Source organism: Euphorbia lathyris, chromosome 1, assembly GCF_963576675.1.
Source record: "Euphorbia lathyris chromosome 1, ddEupLath1.1, whole genome shotgun sequence".
Lineage (NCBI taxonomy): Eukaryota > Viridiplantae > Streptophyta > Magnoliopsida > Malpighiales > Euphorbiaceae > Euphorbia > Euphorbia lathyris.
In genome coordinates this window covers 115,338,327-115,355,880 of record NC_088910.1, presented here as the reverse complement: position 1 = coordinate 115,355,880, position 17,554 = coordinate 115,338,327, and the positions used below count along the sequence as shown (strand labels likewise).

Genomic DNA, 17,554 nt, shown 5'->3' with positions numbered 1-17,554 from the left:
TGATTCGAGTGTCATGTCCGATTCGAATATGATTTTTTCCGTTTTAGATTATTTATTATTATTATTATTATTATTATTATTATTATTATTATTATTGTTTTCTCAATTCTCCGGTTTTACAATTTTCATTTTTTCACTTTAAAAAATATCAAATTATGAATAACCACATTTTTTTTAAAAATTTAAATGAGACAAATAAAAAACAAATTGAGAATATAGAGAATTATATAGATTGATCAGTGGGTCAGACGAGTTATTAAGATGGGTTATAATAAACCATCAAATATAAGATTTATAACTCATTCAACCCATCTAACCCATTGTAACCCACTTAACACTACCTTCCATGAGTTGGATGGGTTGAAATTTGGTGGGTTATAATAACCCAACCAATTTTGAACACCCCTAGTGGGGAAGGTTTTCATTTCTCTTTAATGTAATCTTCCTTTGTTTATATAAGTGCATTGTGCACAACTTTAAAACAAAAAAAATTAATTCCTTATTTATCCACATATTAAATTTATATAAAAAAAAATTAAAATAGTTGGTATATGTACATGCTATGTGTTAAAATTTATATCATACGGAAAATTTAATAAATCAGATTTTTTTTTATCCAAAATTAATCAAATGTTAAATATTAACAAAATGTTACTGCTTTAATTCTTTTTATTATTAGCTTAACAGATTTTTCGGATTCTTGATTTTTTTTTTTTTTTTTTTTTAAATCTATGAGGTGTTATGCATGGTTATTCAAAAAAGATCACTGGGGCAATATTTTCAACATTGTTTTTTTGTTAGAAATTATTTGCTTGATCGAAGGCAATTAATTCATTTTTCAACGTACATGCTGTAATTAATAATATATTATTAGTTATTCTGGAAATAGATGTTGCTGGTATAGTAATTAATTTGTTTTTTCAGGAAAATATGACTTGGACTAATTTCCGCACATGCAATCACTTATTTGGACTTATTTTCTCTATAGAAACAAATGAACCACCCAATTCGATTCAATTTTTCCAACTATTATTTAATTAATTATTTTTAAAAATATACAGTAAATTTTTAAAGTATAAAATATTAAAATGAAAATATATTGACAAAATTTTCTCCATTTGCATTCATAATGAGTCTAAGTGTAATATATACTCTCAGAATTATTTGTTTTTTAAGTAAAAAACGCAGTTACTAACAGCATAATCCAATATTATTATAATATTATCCGTTTTGTCCAAATCTATAAATTGATAGACAGTAATAAGGAGAATGGAGATTCAATAAAACAGAACTCATATGGGATAATAATACGCTGTGTTGTTCTGAATATAGCCCCGAAAAAAGAAAAGAGGGAAGACACTCATATAATGTGTGAGTTAGTCACACGACATATAACTAGAAAAGAGAGGGCATGCTTCTTTTTAATTAATTACACATCGTGTGGTTTATAGGAATTTCAAACCACACGGTATGTCAAACACACCATACATCGTGTGACTCGCTTTATCAGCAACTTCTTTACATTTCTTCTTTTGTCGTAATTACTAATCTGCCACTACTTATGTACAATTCATTCCATTAATCTATTTACTAGTTTGCAGTTAATTTACTTTGTAACTTTTTTACCCCTAATGTCTTAGGTTATGTTAGTTATGTTAATTGTGTCTTAGGGGCTTTTAAGTATTTTCTAGCCTATGGTTTGAAGGGTATGTAACCCTCTTTTTTTTTTTTTTTTTTTTTAATGGATGCATCTTTTATCAATCTAAATCAAATTTCATCTCCATTAGAAACTCGGGTTCATCCCTTTTGGGATTATTTCCTTCAAGTTTTAGTTTGAGAAGAGTATGAATCTTTGTTATTTTACGATTAAAATTATCACCTTGTTAACAATTCGTACGAGTTGGTATCAGAGCCAATCATTTCCTAAATTTATACTTATTTTGGCATGGTTCAACCAAAAATCCCACAAAAAATTATAGAGGCTTATGACAAGACGATAGAGGAGTTGAGGCTTGCAGTTAAGACAGGCCCGTCCCTGAACCTGGGCAGGAGGGGCGCCTGCCCAGGGCCCAGAGAAGAAGGAGGGCCCAAATATAATAACAGATTTTTAGTTTTATATTTCATTAAAAAAAATTAATAAGATACTAATTATTAAACTATAAATGGGTGTAAAATATCAATTTTCAATTTAAATATTTCCAAATTCTCAAACTCTTCTTTTCTTCAATTACCCATCAATCCCAACGATTAAACAATAATATTTTCGTTAATCTTCATCTTAAATTCATCACGTTATAACCAATTTTATTCTCTCATCGCCACTATAACGGTGAAACTTGCAATTGTCAATAGACTTTTTTTATCTTTGATAAATTCATAAAATTCTGATTCACTTTGGTCTTCAGATGCGATTTGGGATAAACCATCAAAATATTCAAATTTCAGGAACTTACCCGCTAAAGCCCACAAAGAGAAGTGCTTTTAGGATTTAGTTTTTCAATTTTCTGTTTATCATGCTTTTCTTTTCTTCATGCATATGATATCTTAATCGAAATTTAATTATCAATTTTCCAAGTTTGGTCTTTCATTGAAATGTTAAAATTATTGAAAAGTTATTTGAGATTGTCGAGGTAGGTTAAATGCTCTAGTCATTTTATGCATTATTAAGAGAAGTGTTAGAATATACTAAGGTACATAATATTATTAGTGATTTTATATCTAAAAATACTTATAGACATTGTTTTGTATAGAAAATTGGATAATTAAAGTGATATAAAATATTTTTCTTTCATATGAAATGTTTTTTAGATTGTTTGATAAGTGTAATAAAATAAATTTCATTTTGAAGATTTATTTTTTCCACACAATTGAATTTCACATTTTATTTATTACTTGTACTTTATTTATTAGGACTTTCATTTGGTATTTCGCCCCTATGTTCCTAAAATCTCAGGATCGGCTTTGAGTTAAGAAGCAACTAAGGGAAGCAAATAAGCAAGGAATGAACTCAGATGAGAAAATGAGAGGTACCATTGAATAAATGAAGATAAACTTTCAAGGCATGCTTTAATAAGCCTTTGAAGGACATCAAAAAAGAAACGAGGGAGCTCCTCATCCGCAACCACCACCACCATCACCCATTTAGGAGAAATCTGTTTCCACCAAACCCAAATCTGAAGGGTCTGAGATCACAAGAGCTAAGGAGACCTAACTGTTTTCTTGTTAATGAGCATGCTAATGATAATGATGAGTATGCGGATCATGATGAAAATTGTGGATAAATTGATGATAGATATGTAGGATTTGTTGAGCATGTTAGAAATCCACATAGTGCTAATTTTGATAGAGATGATGCATTTAAGTTGAAAGTAGATTTGTCCGTCTTTGGGGCGAGTTGGATATATAAGGGTTTCTTGATTGGTTGTCAGAAGTTGAGAGGTTCTTTAAATATGCGGGAATTCCATATCAACGAAAATTGATTGCCTATATATTGCAGGGCGCAACATCGGTATGGTGAGATCACATTAGGGAAGAGCAAAGGTCGGAAACTGATTCGATCTTGGCTACAGATGAAGGTGATGTTAAAGGAAAGATTCTTAACATCAAGCCATGAATAACATATATAGCCCATATCAGCATTGTGCTCAAAGTGATCAGAGTATGCATAAATACACGTTGGAGTTTTTGAGGTTATCAGCGAGGGCCCAATCATCGGAATTTGAGAGCCAAAAGACTTGAAGGTACTTAGACGGGTTGAGACACAACATACAAGATAAAATTGGGACTCAAATGGCAATCTGGGTGCAAGATGTGAGGAATTTTGCATTGAAGCTGGAGTCACAATTGAATATGTGAAGTCGGGAGAGTTATCGGGGGATAGGGGAGAAATGTCATTTATGAGTTGGAAACCACCGAGACTTTTGGATAAGGGAAAGCAGATAGCGAATTCAAGCAGGCTAAGGCTTCTAATGCTGTGAGAGCACCGCCTGGAGATGTGAGATTATTGTAAACCACAAGTTTATGTCAACCACACATCTAATAATAACTATAAACTTTTTCTAAAAATCTAGTAAATCAAATTCCTACCAAGTTGACTAATAGGGTTAATTTAGTCTAAAATCAAATTTGGGTTTCAGTTTAGTACTTCAACTTGGTATCTAAGGTCGAATTTGTCCAAAATCACCTATTTGTATATGATTGCTAGTTATTTAATTCGTGTCACTTCTTCATCTCAACGTATGTCAATTTGGACTTATTTAACTTAAGATATCAAGTTAAAAAACTAAATTGATATCCAAATTTGATTTTGACTAAATTGATTCTACGAGTAAATTTCATAGGCTAAATTGATCTTATTATTCATTAAAAGTTAACCAATAAGTGAAACGGTCAAGATTTCAACCTTCAATCATCATGATCTAAAAAAAATGTGATATCATATAAAAAAACAAATTGTGATATCATATAAAAAGAACTTAATTGAATTAAAAAAATTTAAACTAACAGTCAAGTTTTAAAATAATTTTTATATTAATGTTGACCGTTTGAAGTAGAAAAAAAATACATACTTAACCAAATATTGAATTCTTTTTAGGAAACAAATATTGGTGCTGCTCCATATAGTTACAAAAGATAAATAATAGGTTTAATACATCAGTTGTCTGAATTTGTCTAAAAAATTCGATTGATCTCGTAAATTTATATGATGTCTTATTAGTTCTCTAAACTTGTTTAAAGTGATTAAGTTTCTAAATCTATAAAAATGTCATAAATGTATAAAAAATAGAAAGTTAATTTGTTTTAAAGATTTAGAATCACGAATTAGTCTTTTATTTTTTAAGTTTTGCATATTTTTATAGGTTTGGATATATTGAAATTTATATCACTTTAAACAAATTCAGGGGACAAATGGATTATTGTAAACAAGTTCAAAGGGCCAATGAGTTACTTTAAACAAATTCAGGTTGAAAATATATTATTTTAAGCAAGTTAATGAGACTAAAAAAACATTTTATAAGTTTAAAGAGTTAATCAAACTTTTGGGACGAGGCTCTTGATATATTAAACCTAAACAATAACACAACTGAAAATTTTCAGTTACAAATAAACAAAATATACAAATAAAATAAAATAAAACAAGAGATAATTACAAATTTATCCCTATAGTTATGGATTACGAGTGGGTTTAGTTTTCACATTCAAAATAAGTATTCTTACATTTAGGGCCTGTTTGGTTCAGCTGTTAGCTAATAGTTGTTGCGGTTACGGTTAGCTATTTGCAGTTACAGTAAGCTGGTAGCTGCTGTTAGCTGTTTGTTATTAGCTGTTTAATTACCAGTGTTTGGTAAAATTATATTGAACTGTTGCTGTTCGGATTTAAAATGTCTAAAATGGACATGTTTTAAATTAATCAAGGATGAAATTATAAAAGGAAAAATGTGAAAAAATGTCCATAACGTTTACAACTAGGAATAATTTTACTCTTAATGTCTAAAATGGTGCAATTTTACCTATAATGATGACAGCTAAGAGCAATTTTACCCCTAATATTGACAAGTTGGGTTGATTTCAGATATTATTAGAAAACATAGATATTTTATTTCTTATTATACACCAATTGCACATACCATTGGTTCTAAAAAAGAGATTTCATATTTTTTTGTGATTTAATAATAAAATTGAAAATTAATATTTATAAATTCGATTAAATATTGGAATTTTTTTTGTCCAACTCGTACAAAAGACAATATTTTTTTTTATTTTCTTAAAAAAAATCACGTCTAATCATATTTTTGTGATCTGCTACTAACGATGATAAAATCGTGCACATATGAAGTGTAGATGATAATATTCATGACTAAGAAGACAGTTTGATAAATTGTTTCTTAAATTGACCCAACTTGTCAATGTTATGGGTAAAATTGTTTTTGACTGCCGAAATTAGGGGTATAATTGCACCATTTTAGACATTAAGGGTAAAATTGCTCCTAGCTATAAATGTTGGGGTATTTTTGTACCTTATTCTATTGTAAAATAAAAAATGTGTTACACAAATTAATAAAAATAATCTACATAAAAAATAAAAAATTTATTGAACGCAACAAAACCTTGTTTTTCCGGTAATTATATTGTAGAAATATAAATAATGTTAAAGAATAAACAGATTTTGTGAAAATAAGAAGGATAATTCTGTCAATAACAACTGACTACAAACAGCTGTTTATGAAAAGCTCCAAATATGAGCTTTTCGTGAAACGCTCCAAAACGCTGCAGTTCCAGAGAAAATGCTAAACGTTGCGGTTAGATAAACCTAACCAAACGCTATTGATGCGGGGCATCTTTCCTTAGGATCGGGTCCGTACGAGGGAAGTCGGAGGAAGGACCAAGCACGAGAAACAAGCGAGTAAAGAGGCCAAAACAATACAACACAGCAGCTCAGACACGCTTCGAGTGTATTTGGACACGCTCCGCGTGTACTTGAGATTGATCCGGAGAAAGTCCAGAAGGTCACTTACGCAGGGCTTGGATGGGGCACGCTCCGCGTGGAAGAAAACACTCTCCGCGTGTAAAAAGGAATGATCCGGAGAAGAGTCGTCAGCCAAAGTACGTCCCGCGTACTTTTGGGCACGCCTCGAGTACTTTCACTTTTCCAAAGTACGCCTCGAGTAAATCTGGGCACGCCCCGCGTATAATAGATACTGATACAGATCGGATTTATCTGAAAACGTGACGTGTTAGTTTTAACTGATACAGATCGGATTTATCTGAAAACGTGACGTGTTAGTTTTAATCGTAAACTAACAAAGGTCAACAACTTATCTAGCTAAACTAGAAGGAGTGGATCCCAATTCATGGACTAAATCCATAGGAATAACAAAATCCCCATTGTTGAAGGATAAACCTTAACAAAGCTTCTTGAAGAAGAGTTTTAATTTGATTGATAAAAGTTAAAGCATTACAAAGATGAAGAGATGAATTTATATCATCTCAAAAACCCTAAATGCTAAATTACATAAAAGAGTAAAGAGCTTAGCTAATTAAAACATAAAGATAAGGGGTAAATGGGGTAAAGGTAAGTGGATGGGGTTGATTTGAAGGTGGGAGAGGAGCTGAGGGACCAATTGGTAAATAACCAGGAAGCTGGAGTAAGGAGCAAGTTCTTGGAAAAATGAAAGTACTCGAGGCGTGCCCAAAAGTACGTGGGGCGTACTTTGGCTGATGAGCCCTTCTCTGGATCAGTATCTATTATACGCGGGGCGTGCCCAGATTTACTCGAGGCGTACTTTGGAAAAGTGAAAGTACTCGAGGCGTGCCCAAAAGTACGCGGGACGTACTTTGGCTAATGACTCTTCTCCGGATCATTCCTTTTTACACGCGGAGAGTGTTTTCTTCCACGCGGAGCGTGCCCCATCCAAGCCCTGCGTAAGTGACCTTCTGGACTTTCTCCGGATCAATCTCAAGTACACGCGGAGTGTGTCCAAATACACGCGAAGCGTGTCTGAGCTGCTGTGTTGTATTGTTTTGGCCTCTTTACTCGCTTGTTTCTCGTGCTTGGTCCTTCCTCCGACTTCCCTCGTCCGGACCCGATCCTAGGGAAAGATGCCCCGCATCAGCTATATTTTCTGCGGTTTGGAGTGAAACGCTAAACGCTCCTTCGAAAAGCTAAAACAAACACCCTCTTAATATTTATCGGACGGTGCAATTTTAACTTCATTAGAGGAAATTAATTAATTTTTAATTAATAAAAGACATGCAATTGAGGGCGAGCCTTGGCGCAACGGTAAAAACGTTGTTGTCGTATGACCGAAGGTCACGTGTTCGAGTCTTAGGAGCGGCCTCTTGCCAAAAAATTGTAATTATTGCATAATACAATTTTCTCAAAAAACCATGCATAAAACTAAATTTGTACCATATTCCTAAAAACAAGTAAAACTTAATTAGTAAGTTTGGGTTGACTAAGCATTACATAAATTACTTTATCAAATCATATTTTGGATGAAAAAACAGTAGACCCCATAGGGAAGCGACATTGTAGAAAGATTCCAAATCAATAAAAAGCAGAAGTTGTTAAAATACAATAAAATGTTTGATTTATTCCAATAATCACAGCGGTGCAACCGTGGAATTTTCATTTTTTATGACTTTCTGAATCCCTCCAATACATGTATTATTAATATCATGGGACTTTTTAAACATCACAGTTTTTAGAACAGCTCTCTAAATTCACTATAAATACTTCCTAACCCTCATGCTTCTTCTCCACTCAAACTCAATTGCCAATTCAATTCAATAGTTTCTCCCATTTCAGAGCATAATTTTTTTTTAAAAATGGGTTCCAATTCATCTTTAAGTTGCATTATTTTGACAATCACATTGTTATTTTTCTCATCATCTGAAGCTCAATTAGCTTCAAACTTCTATGATACTACCTGTCCCAATGCACTAACTCTCATCAACTCAGCTGTTACTGCAGCAATCGATACCGAGGCTAGAATGGCCGCTTCTCTCATTCGCCTTCATTTCCATGATTGCTTTGTTCAGGTAATTTATGAACCCATTTGGTTCATTAAATTTTCTGTCAAAAGAATTTTTACTAAACACTTGTTGTCTTCTGTTTAGAATTAAAATACAAACAGCAGGTCCGAAAAAATAGAAATAAAAAGGCACTGTACATCATTTATTTTTGCATGCATGCATCTTAATTATATTTCGGCAAGAAAAAAAACATTTCAATCCACCAAAATCGGAATGATTAAAGGTCTGCGGATGTTGCAGGGTTGTGATGGATCAGTTTTGCTAGAGGGAGGTGAAAGAACTGCAATTAATAACGCTGGTTCCATTAGAGGATTCGAAGTAATTGATGCTGCAAAAACACAAGTTGAGAGTGCTTGCCCTGGAATTGTTTCATGCGCTGACATTCTTGCTGTCGCTGCTCGTGATTCTTCTGTCGCTGTATGTCAACACGTTTTACATAGATAGTTCCTTTAATATATAAATTACATAACACAATTATGACACGACAAACCATATGAAACAGGCTGGCGGACCATCATGGACGGTTAATCTTGGACGGAGAGACTCTTTAACAGCAAGTCTAGCTCTTGCTCAAACTGACCTTCCTGCCTTTTCTGCTAGCCTTGACACTCTCACCGCTTTGTTCAGCCGAAAAGGCTTAAACCAAAGAGATATGGTTGCCCTTTCAGGTATGTATATATATTATTAATTACACAATGTTAATATTTTATTATGATGTATTAATAAAATTTTATTAATACGTGAAATTTTTACAGGAGCGCATACAATCGGGCAAGCTCAATGTGTGACCTTCCGTACTAGAATATACAGTAATGGTACTGATATTGAACCAGCCTTCGCAACCACTAGACAAGCCACGTGTCCGAACACCGGCGGGAATGGAAATCTTGCACCACTTGATTTAGTGACGCCGAATAGTTTTGACAACAACTATTACAGCAACCTTATCGCTAGAAGAGGGCTTCTTGCTTCAGATCAGGTGCTTTTTAGCGGCGGAGCTACAGATACTATCGTTAATGAATACAGCACCGACGGGACTTCTTTTAGTTCTGATTTTGCTGCTGCTATGGTTAAGATGGGAAATATTGACCCTCTTACTGGTACTCAAGGAGAGATTAGAGCAGTTTGCACTGCTGCTAATTAATTAATTAGCAAAAGAATCAATTAAGTTTTGTTTTATCAATGTATTCATGTTCTAATAAACAGTGAAAGAAGAATAGCTCAATTATTTATATGTTTTTCCACTTTGTAGGATTTGCGTTTTTCATGTACTTTTCAACAAGTGTATTTTTGGATTTTTGTGGGGTGTAGTTTAAAAGAGCAATCAAGTCTCTTTGCAAGTTGTAATCATACTGTTCCTATAATATAGAAGTTTCCAAATCTAGAAATTTTACTTCTTTTCTTTAACTGTGTAAATGGAATAACACTACACACGGATGTCAATGCGGCTTAAAATGTACACAACACAAGCTTACCCAGTATCCGAATGCCTTTTGGATTTGCATCTTATACAATACAAATTCTTTTTATCATGTGTTTTTAATTCCACCAATTAGTAAAATTGTCCCTCTCGACTGTTTGGTTTAAAAAGTTTAAACTGATAGTTTATGCTGAGATGATGACGTATCAAATTTGTCCCATAATGGTATTTTTATTTTGTTATACTGTAAAAACTTTTTAAGGACAACTCTTTTAGTCTATATATTTTTAAAAAGCACGTGAGAGATGATAAAAGTAAAAGTTCCTGTTTGAATTATGAAGTTCATTAAATAGATTGATTATTAATCAAATCATGATTAATAGTCATTGATCAAGGTTCACGTTTGGGTACCAACTCCTAAACCGTGTGTTGATAAATTCTATTTGTGAAACTCATGTCACAGGTCAACCTCAAATGAGGATCCTTGCATAATTGGAACTTAGGAATTCGAAATATATGGCTGACTTTTTTTTTTTTTTTTTTTTACACATTTAGGTCTAAAAAAAGGGTTTAAATAAGTATGATATTTCAAATTCAAAATGAATTCAAATTTCTATTTTATATTTTTAAGTATAATTTTTTTATTAATATAGGAATTTTTTATTATCTCTTATTTTTCTTAAGGTCCACAAAATGTCAGGATCGGCCCTGATTAACGGTAACACGAGAAAAGATATGCCTATAAAAGTGGTTTCAACGGTAAACAAAAAGTGACTCGTGCAGCATTTTTATATCAAGATTTGATTTCAAGTACCATTGTTTGAGTCTTTATAGGTAGAAAAATATATAAACCCTTTTATAATGTAGAAGATTTTTTCCCGGGTATGTTTGTTTACTCCATTTTCTCTTTTTATTTATTTTTTCATATTAAAAATGAGAGTTTTACATATTTAAGTAGGGAACTGTTGTTTGCCTTTTATACATAAAAAGAAGGAAATCCGTGTTTTTCCAATAACAACGTAAACCAAACGTGTCCTTCACCCTTCCCTCTAAAACTTTTTGTAACAAAAAATGAACTTTTTGTGACGATTGGATTCCTCTCTTGATGCGTATACATTCAACAATGTTTGTATTTTGTTTTTATCCAATATAGTAAGACTTGTTGATAGCTTTTTATTCGGAAGAAAATCTATTATCCGAATTCACAATCTCCTTCTACGTCTCTCTTACAAAAAAAAATGATAATTACAGTTTTCTTTTTTTAAAGTGACATGAAAGGAATAGGGGAATGGGCACAATAGATTTCTTTCACAGACTATAATTTAATGATTTAATTTAATATTTATGTTCAAATTAATTAGTTGAAGATAAGATACAATGTATTTGAATGATATACATTAAAAAAATAAGGAAAAATTACCAAAATAAATTTTGTGGTTTAGATCATTTTTAAACATACACTATGTGGTTTAAAAGTTGGCAAAAAAGTACATTAAGATTGATTTCATTAGCAAACACAGTCAAAATTGATTAACGGTGTTAAAAAAAAGTCAAAAGTCAAAGGGAAAAGAGTTGGTTTTGTCTTTATATTTATTTATTTTATAAATTAACTCCATTATTATCTAACTATTACAAACAAAACCTAAAATTAAAAATAAAAATCAAATATATCATCTTCTTCATATCTCTCTAATCTTTTCTTTTTCATCTTCTTTCTCTCTCTTCTCTCTCTCATCTTTTTTAATTTCTCTCTCATCACCACCACCACTACTCCCCACGGATGTCGTCGGAATCCTCCTAAAGACCGGAAAGAAGAAGAATGATGGTTAGAGCAACAAATAATTTATAAAATAAATAAATATTTGGTTTTTAATTTTAATTTTAGGTTTTGTTTGTAATAATTAGATAATAATGGAGTTTATTTATAAAATAAATAAATATAATAACAAAATCAACTATTTTCCCTTTGACCTTTAACTTTTTTTAACACTATTAGTCAATTTTGACTGTGTTTGCTAACGAAATCAATCTCAATGTACCTTTTTTGCCAACTTTTAAACCACATCGTGTTTGTTTTAAAATGATGTAAACCACGAAATTTATTTTTGTACTTTTCCCAAAAAAAATTACATACGATATTATAATCCCGATTCAAAGTTGTAAAATAAAATAAGCCCTACTTTAAAAATGAGAAAATATATTGTATTCGCGTTATCTATATACTCGATCAATAATTTGATATCAAAACATATATTTTTGGGGTCAAAAATTTAAAAATTAGGTGCTTACTTTATAAAGTTAAAATTTTATATAAATAATCAACTAAAAATATATAATTAGTTAATTATAATGTATTAATTTTTTATTGGTTGTAAAATCTCCCAATAAGAAATAAATAAAATATTTATAATTAAATTAAGGGATAAGATGTGTAAAAATACTTTAACGTTTATAGTTACAAGCAATTTCACCCAACCTCTAAAATGGCATAATTTTACCTGCAACGTTGGCAGCCAAGAAAATTTTTACTCCTAACATTGGCAAATTTGATCAATTTTAAATATTATTATAAAACACATATATTAATAGAGAGAGAGAGAAATTGATCCATAGAGATAGAGGGGAGGGTAAAATGGGTATTCTAGATTTTAGAAGAGAGAAAACAGGTAAAAAAGGATAGTCAAAGGTAAAAAAGGCTGGTCAACGGTGATAGTGGCCACCGGTGTAACAAAGTGTAAAGTGCAATAAACATATCGGGGAGAATTGAAGTTCAGTGACCACCGTGTGAAAATGGGTATAGTTCAGTGGCTATGAGTGTAATTTACCCTTAATTTAAAATAAAAATAACAAACTTTTCAAAATATTTAGGAGGCATTTTGTGGGCCATAATGGAATGATACATATTGTGAAAAACAAAGTAAACATAGTCTTTACCGAAAGTTTAATGTATTAGATAAAATTAAATTGTGATTCAAGTACTTTGAATGATCGAGCAGAATTTGAAGTAATTTAATCATTATTTGATTGTTACATTTATCAAATATATATAAACATCATCTCATGGTTATATATTTCCAAAATAACTAAAAAAAAATTGATAAAAATAGTTGACGATATCATTAATATAATATAAATTATTCAGATGAATTAGATATTGAACTTTGAAAATTTATAAATCCACAATCATGATATTTTTTTATGTTGAATAGAGATTTTATTTATCTAACAACCTATAAATTGGAGGAAAAAAAAAATTATTTATATATGTTAGAAGTTTGAAATTGAAACAATAAATTGCATGAAATCAAAACCAAAACTTATCATACAATTCTCAATTCTGGTCATCGGATCATCCATATAACATGCAACTTAAAAATTAAGCTACCTGGAAAAGAATAATAATAATAAGCTACCTGAAAAAGAATAATAATAATAATTTTTTATGGTGTGTTTGTAGAGATATTCTCCCTGCTTCTAGAAAAAAAAAAACATACAGAGATAAACTTTTCAAATTTCAAAATATTTAGGAGGCATTTTATAGGTGATAATAGAACCGATTCAATTAAAAATTATTATAATTCGAACCTCGGTCATTTAATCTAAAATACTTTATTGATAGTATGTAAAGAAACCAATTAAACTAAAAAAAAAATTCACAATTAACTTCTAAAAATAACTTTTTATTATTATCAATACATAATAAAATATATATAATGGAATCACAGTTTGAATGTATTGGATTAATTATAGTTAGAATGTAACCTCCATCTCGGGTTACGTTGAAAACACATAGGAAACTAAAAAATTATCATAATTAAGCACAAACATCAACATAAGTACAAAAATGCTCCTCATTTATTGTCCTCTATCAAAATCTTATAACCAAAGAATTAAATAATCAATCAACAATTTAATCTGTCAATAATATTCACTTAAATTTAAGCAAATAATCCAATCCATAATATAATAAATCCTAATAAATGTCTAATGAACTTGCTAATGAGAATGAGTCGTTTGTGCTGGCCAGCCTGAATGTAGAGTAAACCTGAAAATCTAGCAAATGGAACAACCTCTGAACCTAGCCTGAAAATTTCAACGTGACAAGGGGCGAGTTGCCTACTCAATAAACATAATTACCTATATTTATATACATGAATATACACACACATATATACAATTAATTTCATGCATTTTACATTTAATTAATCCAATAATCAAACAATCAATCAATCAGGAATAAAAAATATAAACATATCATCTTGTACATGACTCGATTTACTTCAAACAATAAAATTATATTTTTATTTTCTTTATTTTTAAGGGCCCAACTAGACCTAAGTGAAATACACTCAATGATCTCATGGTTAACAATGTTCCAACGTATGTGTACGCTATCGCCCCCAGTTTCAGGACACGTACCCTTTTCATAATGATTTCTTTTTTTTTTCCTTTTTTTTCAATAATACGGTACTGCTATCACCCCCAGTTTCAGGACACAGTATGAACTCAATTAGAGTAAAATAACACCCTACCCAGGTGCCTGTGATCACAGTATAAACAAACCTCCAGACCATTGAATATACTCACCCAAGCTAGCTATTTGTGTTTTGTTAATCCAATACAATTTCGTAATTCATAATCTTCTGAACTCATATGCATTCCTATTCTATCATGGTATAATTTCACAACTAATACCTTAATAGGTAAATACATGAGTAACATGATTTTAAAAGGAACAAAACCTTATATCAATAAATTCAACCATACAAAGAATATTTGAAACTCCAAATCTCAAATCATCATGTATATAAATCAAGTATCAATTAAATGATAACCAAATACTCAACATTCATTCAACGCACATTTAATTATTGGGTAAATTCCAAAAAAAACCTTGTGGTTTGATGTTGTTCCAAAAAAACCCTTGTGGTTTGTTTTTACAAAAAAAAAATGACCGTGATTTCACCGTTACCCGAAAACGGAAAAGGCTTTAACACCGTTAAAAATGCTGACGTGGCAAGGGGTAGAGTTGGAAATTTTTTTTTTTAAAATTTTTTAAAATTTTTCTTCTTCTTCTCTCTCTTCTCTTTCTTCTATTTTTTTTTTAATTTCTGAAATTTACGTCTGAAATTCAGATGTTCAATCCTTTTCCATTTACGGAACTCTGGAAAAATTCCAGATTTTCATCCTCTGCTGGAACAAACAAACACCTTCTCTTCCTTGTGGTAAATGTCGTCTGCTTGTTTTCTGTTTCTGGTATATTCCTCCTTAAACTAACTTTAGGTGACTGAACTGGAGATACTCTTCGCTGTTCAATTGAATTATTATTGCTCGTTCTCCTCTGTGTTTCTACACTGAATGGTTTGCTCCTGTTGGGACTATTCACGCTACTCTCACTTCGAGTAGGGGAACTCAAACTCCTACCTCTGTTTTGGTTCCGTACATTATGTTCAATCTCCGGACGCTCATGCCTTCGCTTATTGCCGGCAATGTATCACTGGATAGAATAGATTCTCGGTGAGCTGCAGGTCTGGCTTTAAAATTTGAAGGAGAATCGTAACTGTATCTTCCTTGTCGGTTCATTAGAGCTGTTGATCTCCGCCGGTATTGAGGACGAGGAGGTGAAAAATTCCAGATTTTCGGAAATCTATATATATAGACATATATATAAACATAAGCAATTAAGTTTACCTCTCATATAAATATATAAATATATAAATATATATATAGACATATATATAAACATAAGCAATTAAGTTTACCTCTCGTCCCAAAAAGCTAATCAAATTATTCGGGTTCTAATTGACCCGTTAACGACTTCCGGAGTTTCGCCGGAGCGCGGTGGTCGGCCATCGGAGGTTCGCTGGAGCTACTGGAATCGCAAACCGAGACTATCACGAGATAGCCAACGATCAAGGGAGTCCAAAAGTACACTCCTTCCACTATTAAAACCGTCTAAAAGGATAAGATCAAACACTTTGCCGGTGAAAAATATCCGCTCCGGTTATCATACTTTTTGCTCGGAAAAATATCAATAGTAGTCTTAAAATCTTCCTCACAAAACAAAAAATTCAATGGTATAATTTTCGTTTGAAAAAGTGACCGGAATAAGGAGTTATGAATTAAAAACAAATGGAAGAAAAATAAAAATCCAATATGTGCAGCACAGGAAACGCAGCTGCCGCAAAAAGAAAAATAGTGCTCTCCTCCTCTCCCAAAAAAAAAAAAAATCCTAAAAACCTAAAACTAAAACTAATATTATAATAATAATAATAATAATAATAACAATAATAATAATAATAATAATAATATAAAACGTAAATAAAATATTATTTAATATAACAATACTCAACTAATTTATTACTAACATGTTATTTATAAGGGTAAATAATTATAAGGTCCTTATGGTTTTACTTAACACGTTAGTAAGTCCATCATATTATTATAAGGTCCTTAAGTTTTATCGTAATCAACTCTTTAGTCCTTCCATGTGTTTTTGTAAATAAAACTCCAAAATTGCCCCTAGTTATATATACATAAAAAAATTTATCTTTTAGTTTCAAATTTAATTTAATTAGTTTTAATAAAGTTTTTTAACTACATGTATACACCGAAATTAATATACTTGAAAAAATGTATTGTTAATTTTCTTAAATTATAATTATTTTTTTCTTTATTTTTTAATATAATATCTTTAAACTAACATTAAATATTATTATAAAAAAATATTATTATAAATTTTTTTATAATTTTTTAAAAATCATATATTTTTTTCTTTATTCGTAAAATTTTTTAGAATTGTAAAAAATTTTACAATGATAGTCTTACTCCTATTTTGATAATTTTTGAAATATTTTTCATTCATTTTTTTAGTCAATAAATTTTACGTTATTAAATTAAAGTTTTATAATTATATAAAAATTAATAAATAAATTACTTTACATTGGAGTTTATATTGAAGAGATTGTGATTATGTAGGAAAAAAAGAGAAAAAATAAAAAATAGAAAAAATAGATGTTTTATCATTAAAACATAAAGTAAAGGGTAGTTTTGGTATTTTAAAATTTATTTAGTATAGTTTGACCATTGATCCAAGTATAAGGACTAAGGAGTTAACAAAAACAAAAACTGAGGGACTATATAATTATTTCTAAATACACAGGGATGAAGTAGCGTATTAGGTAAAAACACAGAGACCTTATAATTATTTACCCTATTTATAATGTGTTTATATAGTATAATAAAATTACGAAATACTCCTTATAAAATTATCGATGTTACATAGAATATTCACTTATCTATATATTTGGATAATCAAGCAGAATTTGAAGTAATTTAATCATTATTTTATTTTTATATAGTCAAATAAAATTATCAAATAAATATCATCTCGCTTGAGAAGTGTATATTTCCAAAAACAAGGCAAAAGTTGGAGATATCAATAATAAAATAAAAATTATGAACATAATATAAATTATGCAGATGAATTAGAAACTTAAGTTTAGAAAAGATGCAAATTCACAATTATGATATTGTTTTAGGACCTGTTTGATTCAACTGTTACCTAATAGCTGTTGCGGTTGCTGTTAACTGTTTGCA

The 17,554-nt window shown here is 30.5% G+C and overlaps 1 protein-coding gene across 1 annotated transcript; it reads left to right on the top strand.

Annotated features, from left to right (window-relative positions):
• Positions 1-8,249: 8,249 nt before the first annotated feature.
• On the top strand, positions 8,250-9,935 carry LOC136213822 (lignin-forming anionic peroxidase-like). Its single transcript, XM_066002845.1, has 4 exons — positions 8,250-8,541; positions 8,776-8,952; positions 9,038-9,203; positions 9,291-9,935. Exons 1-4 carry the CDS (start codon positions 8,329-8,331, stop codon positions 9,677-9,679), a joined length of 945 nt encoding a protein of 314 aa, XP_065858917.1. The 5' UTR covers positions 8,250-8,328; the 3' UTR covers positions 9,680-9,935.
• The last annotated feature ends 7,619 nt before the right edge of the window (positions 9,936-17,554 follow it).

Bases quoted from the DNA above. Each gene is read 5' to 3' on its own strand.
- LOC136213822 (XM_066002845.1), top strand. From the start codon at position 8,329: ATGGGTTCCAATTCATCTTTAAGTTGCATTATTTTGACAATCACATTG. The intron at 8,542-8,775 runs GTAATTTATGAA...CGGATGTTGCAG, and splicing joins TCCATGATTGCTTTGTTCAG to GGTTGTGATGGATCAGTTTT. The intron at 9,204-9,290 runs GTATGTATATAT...AAATTTTTACAG, and splicing joins AGATATGGTTGCCCTTTCAG to GAGCGCATACAATCGGGCAA.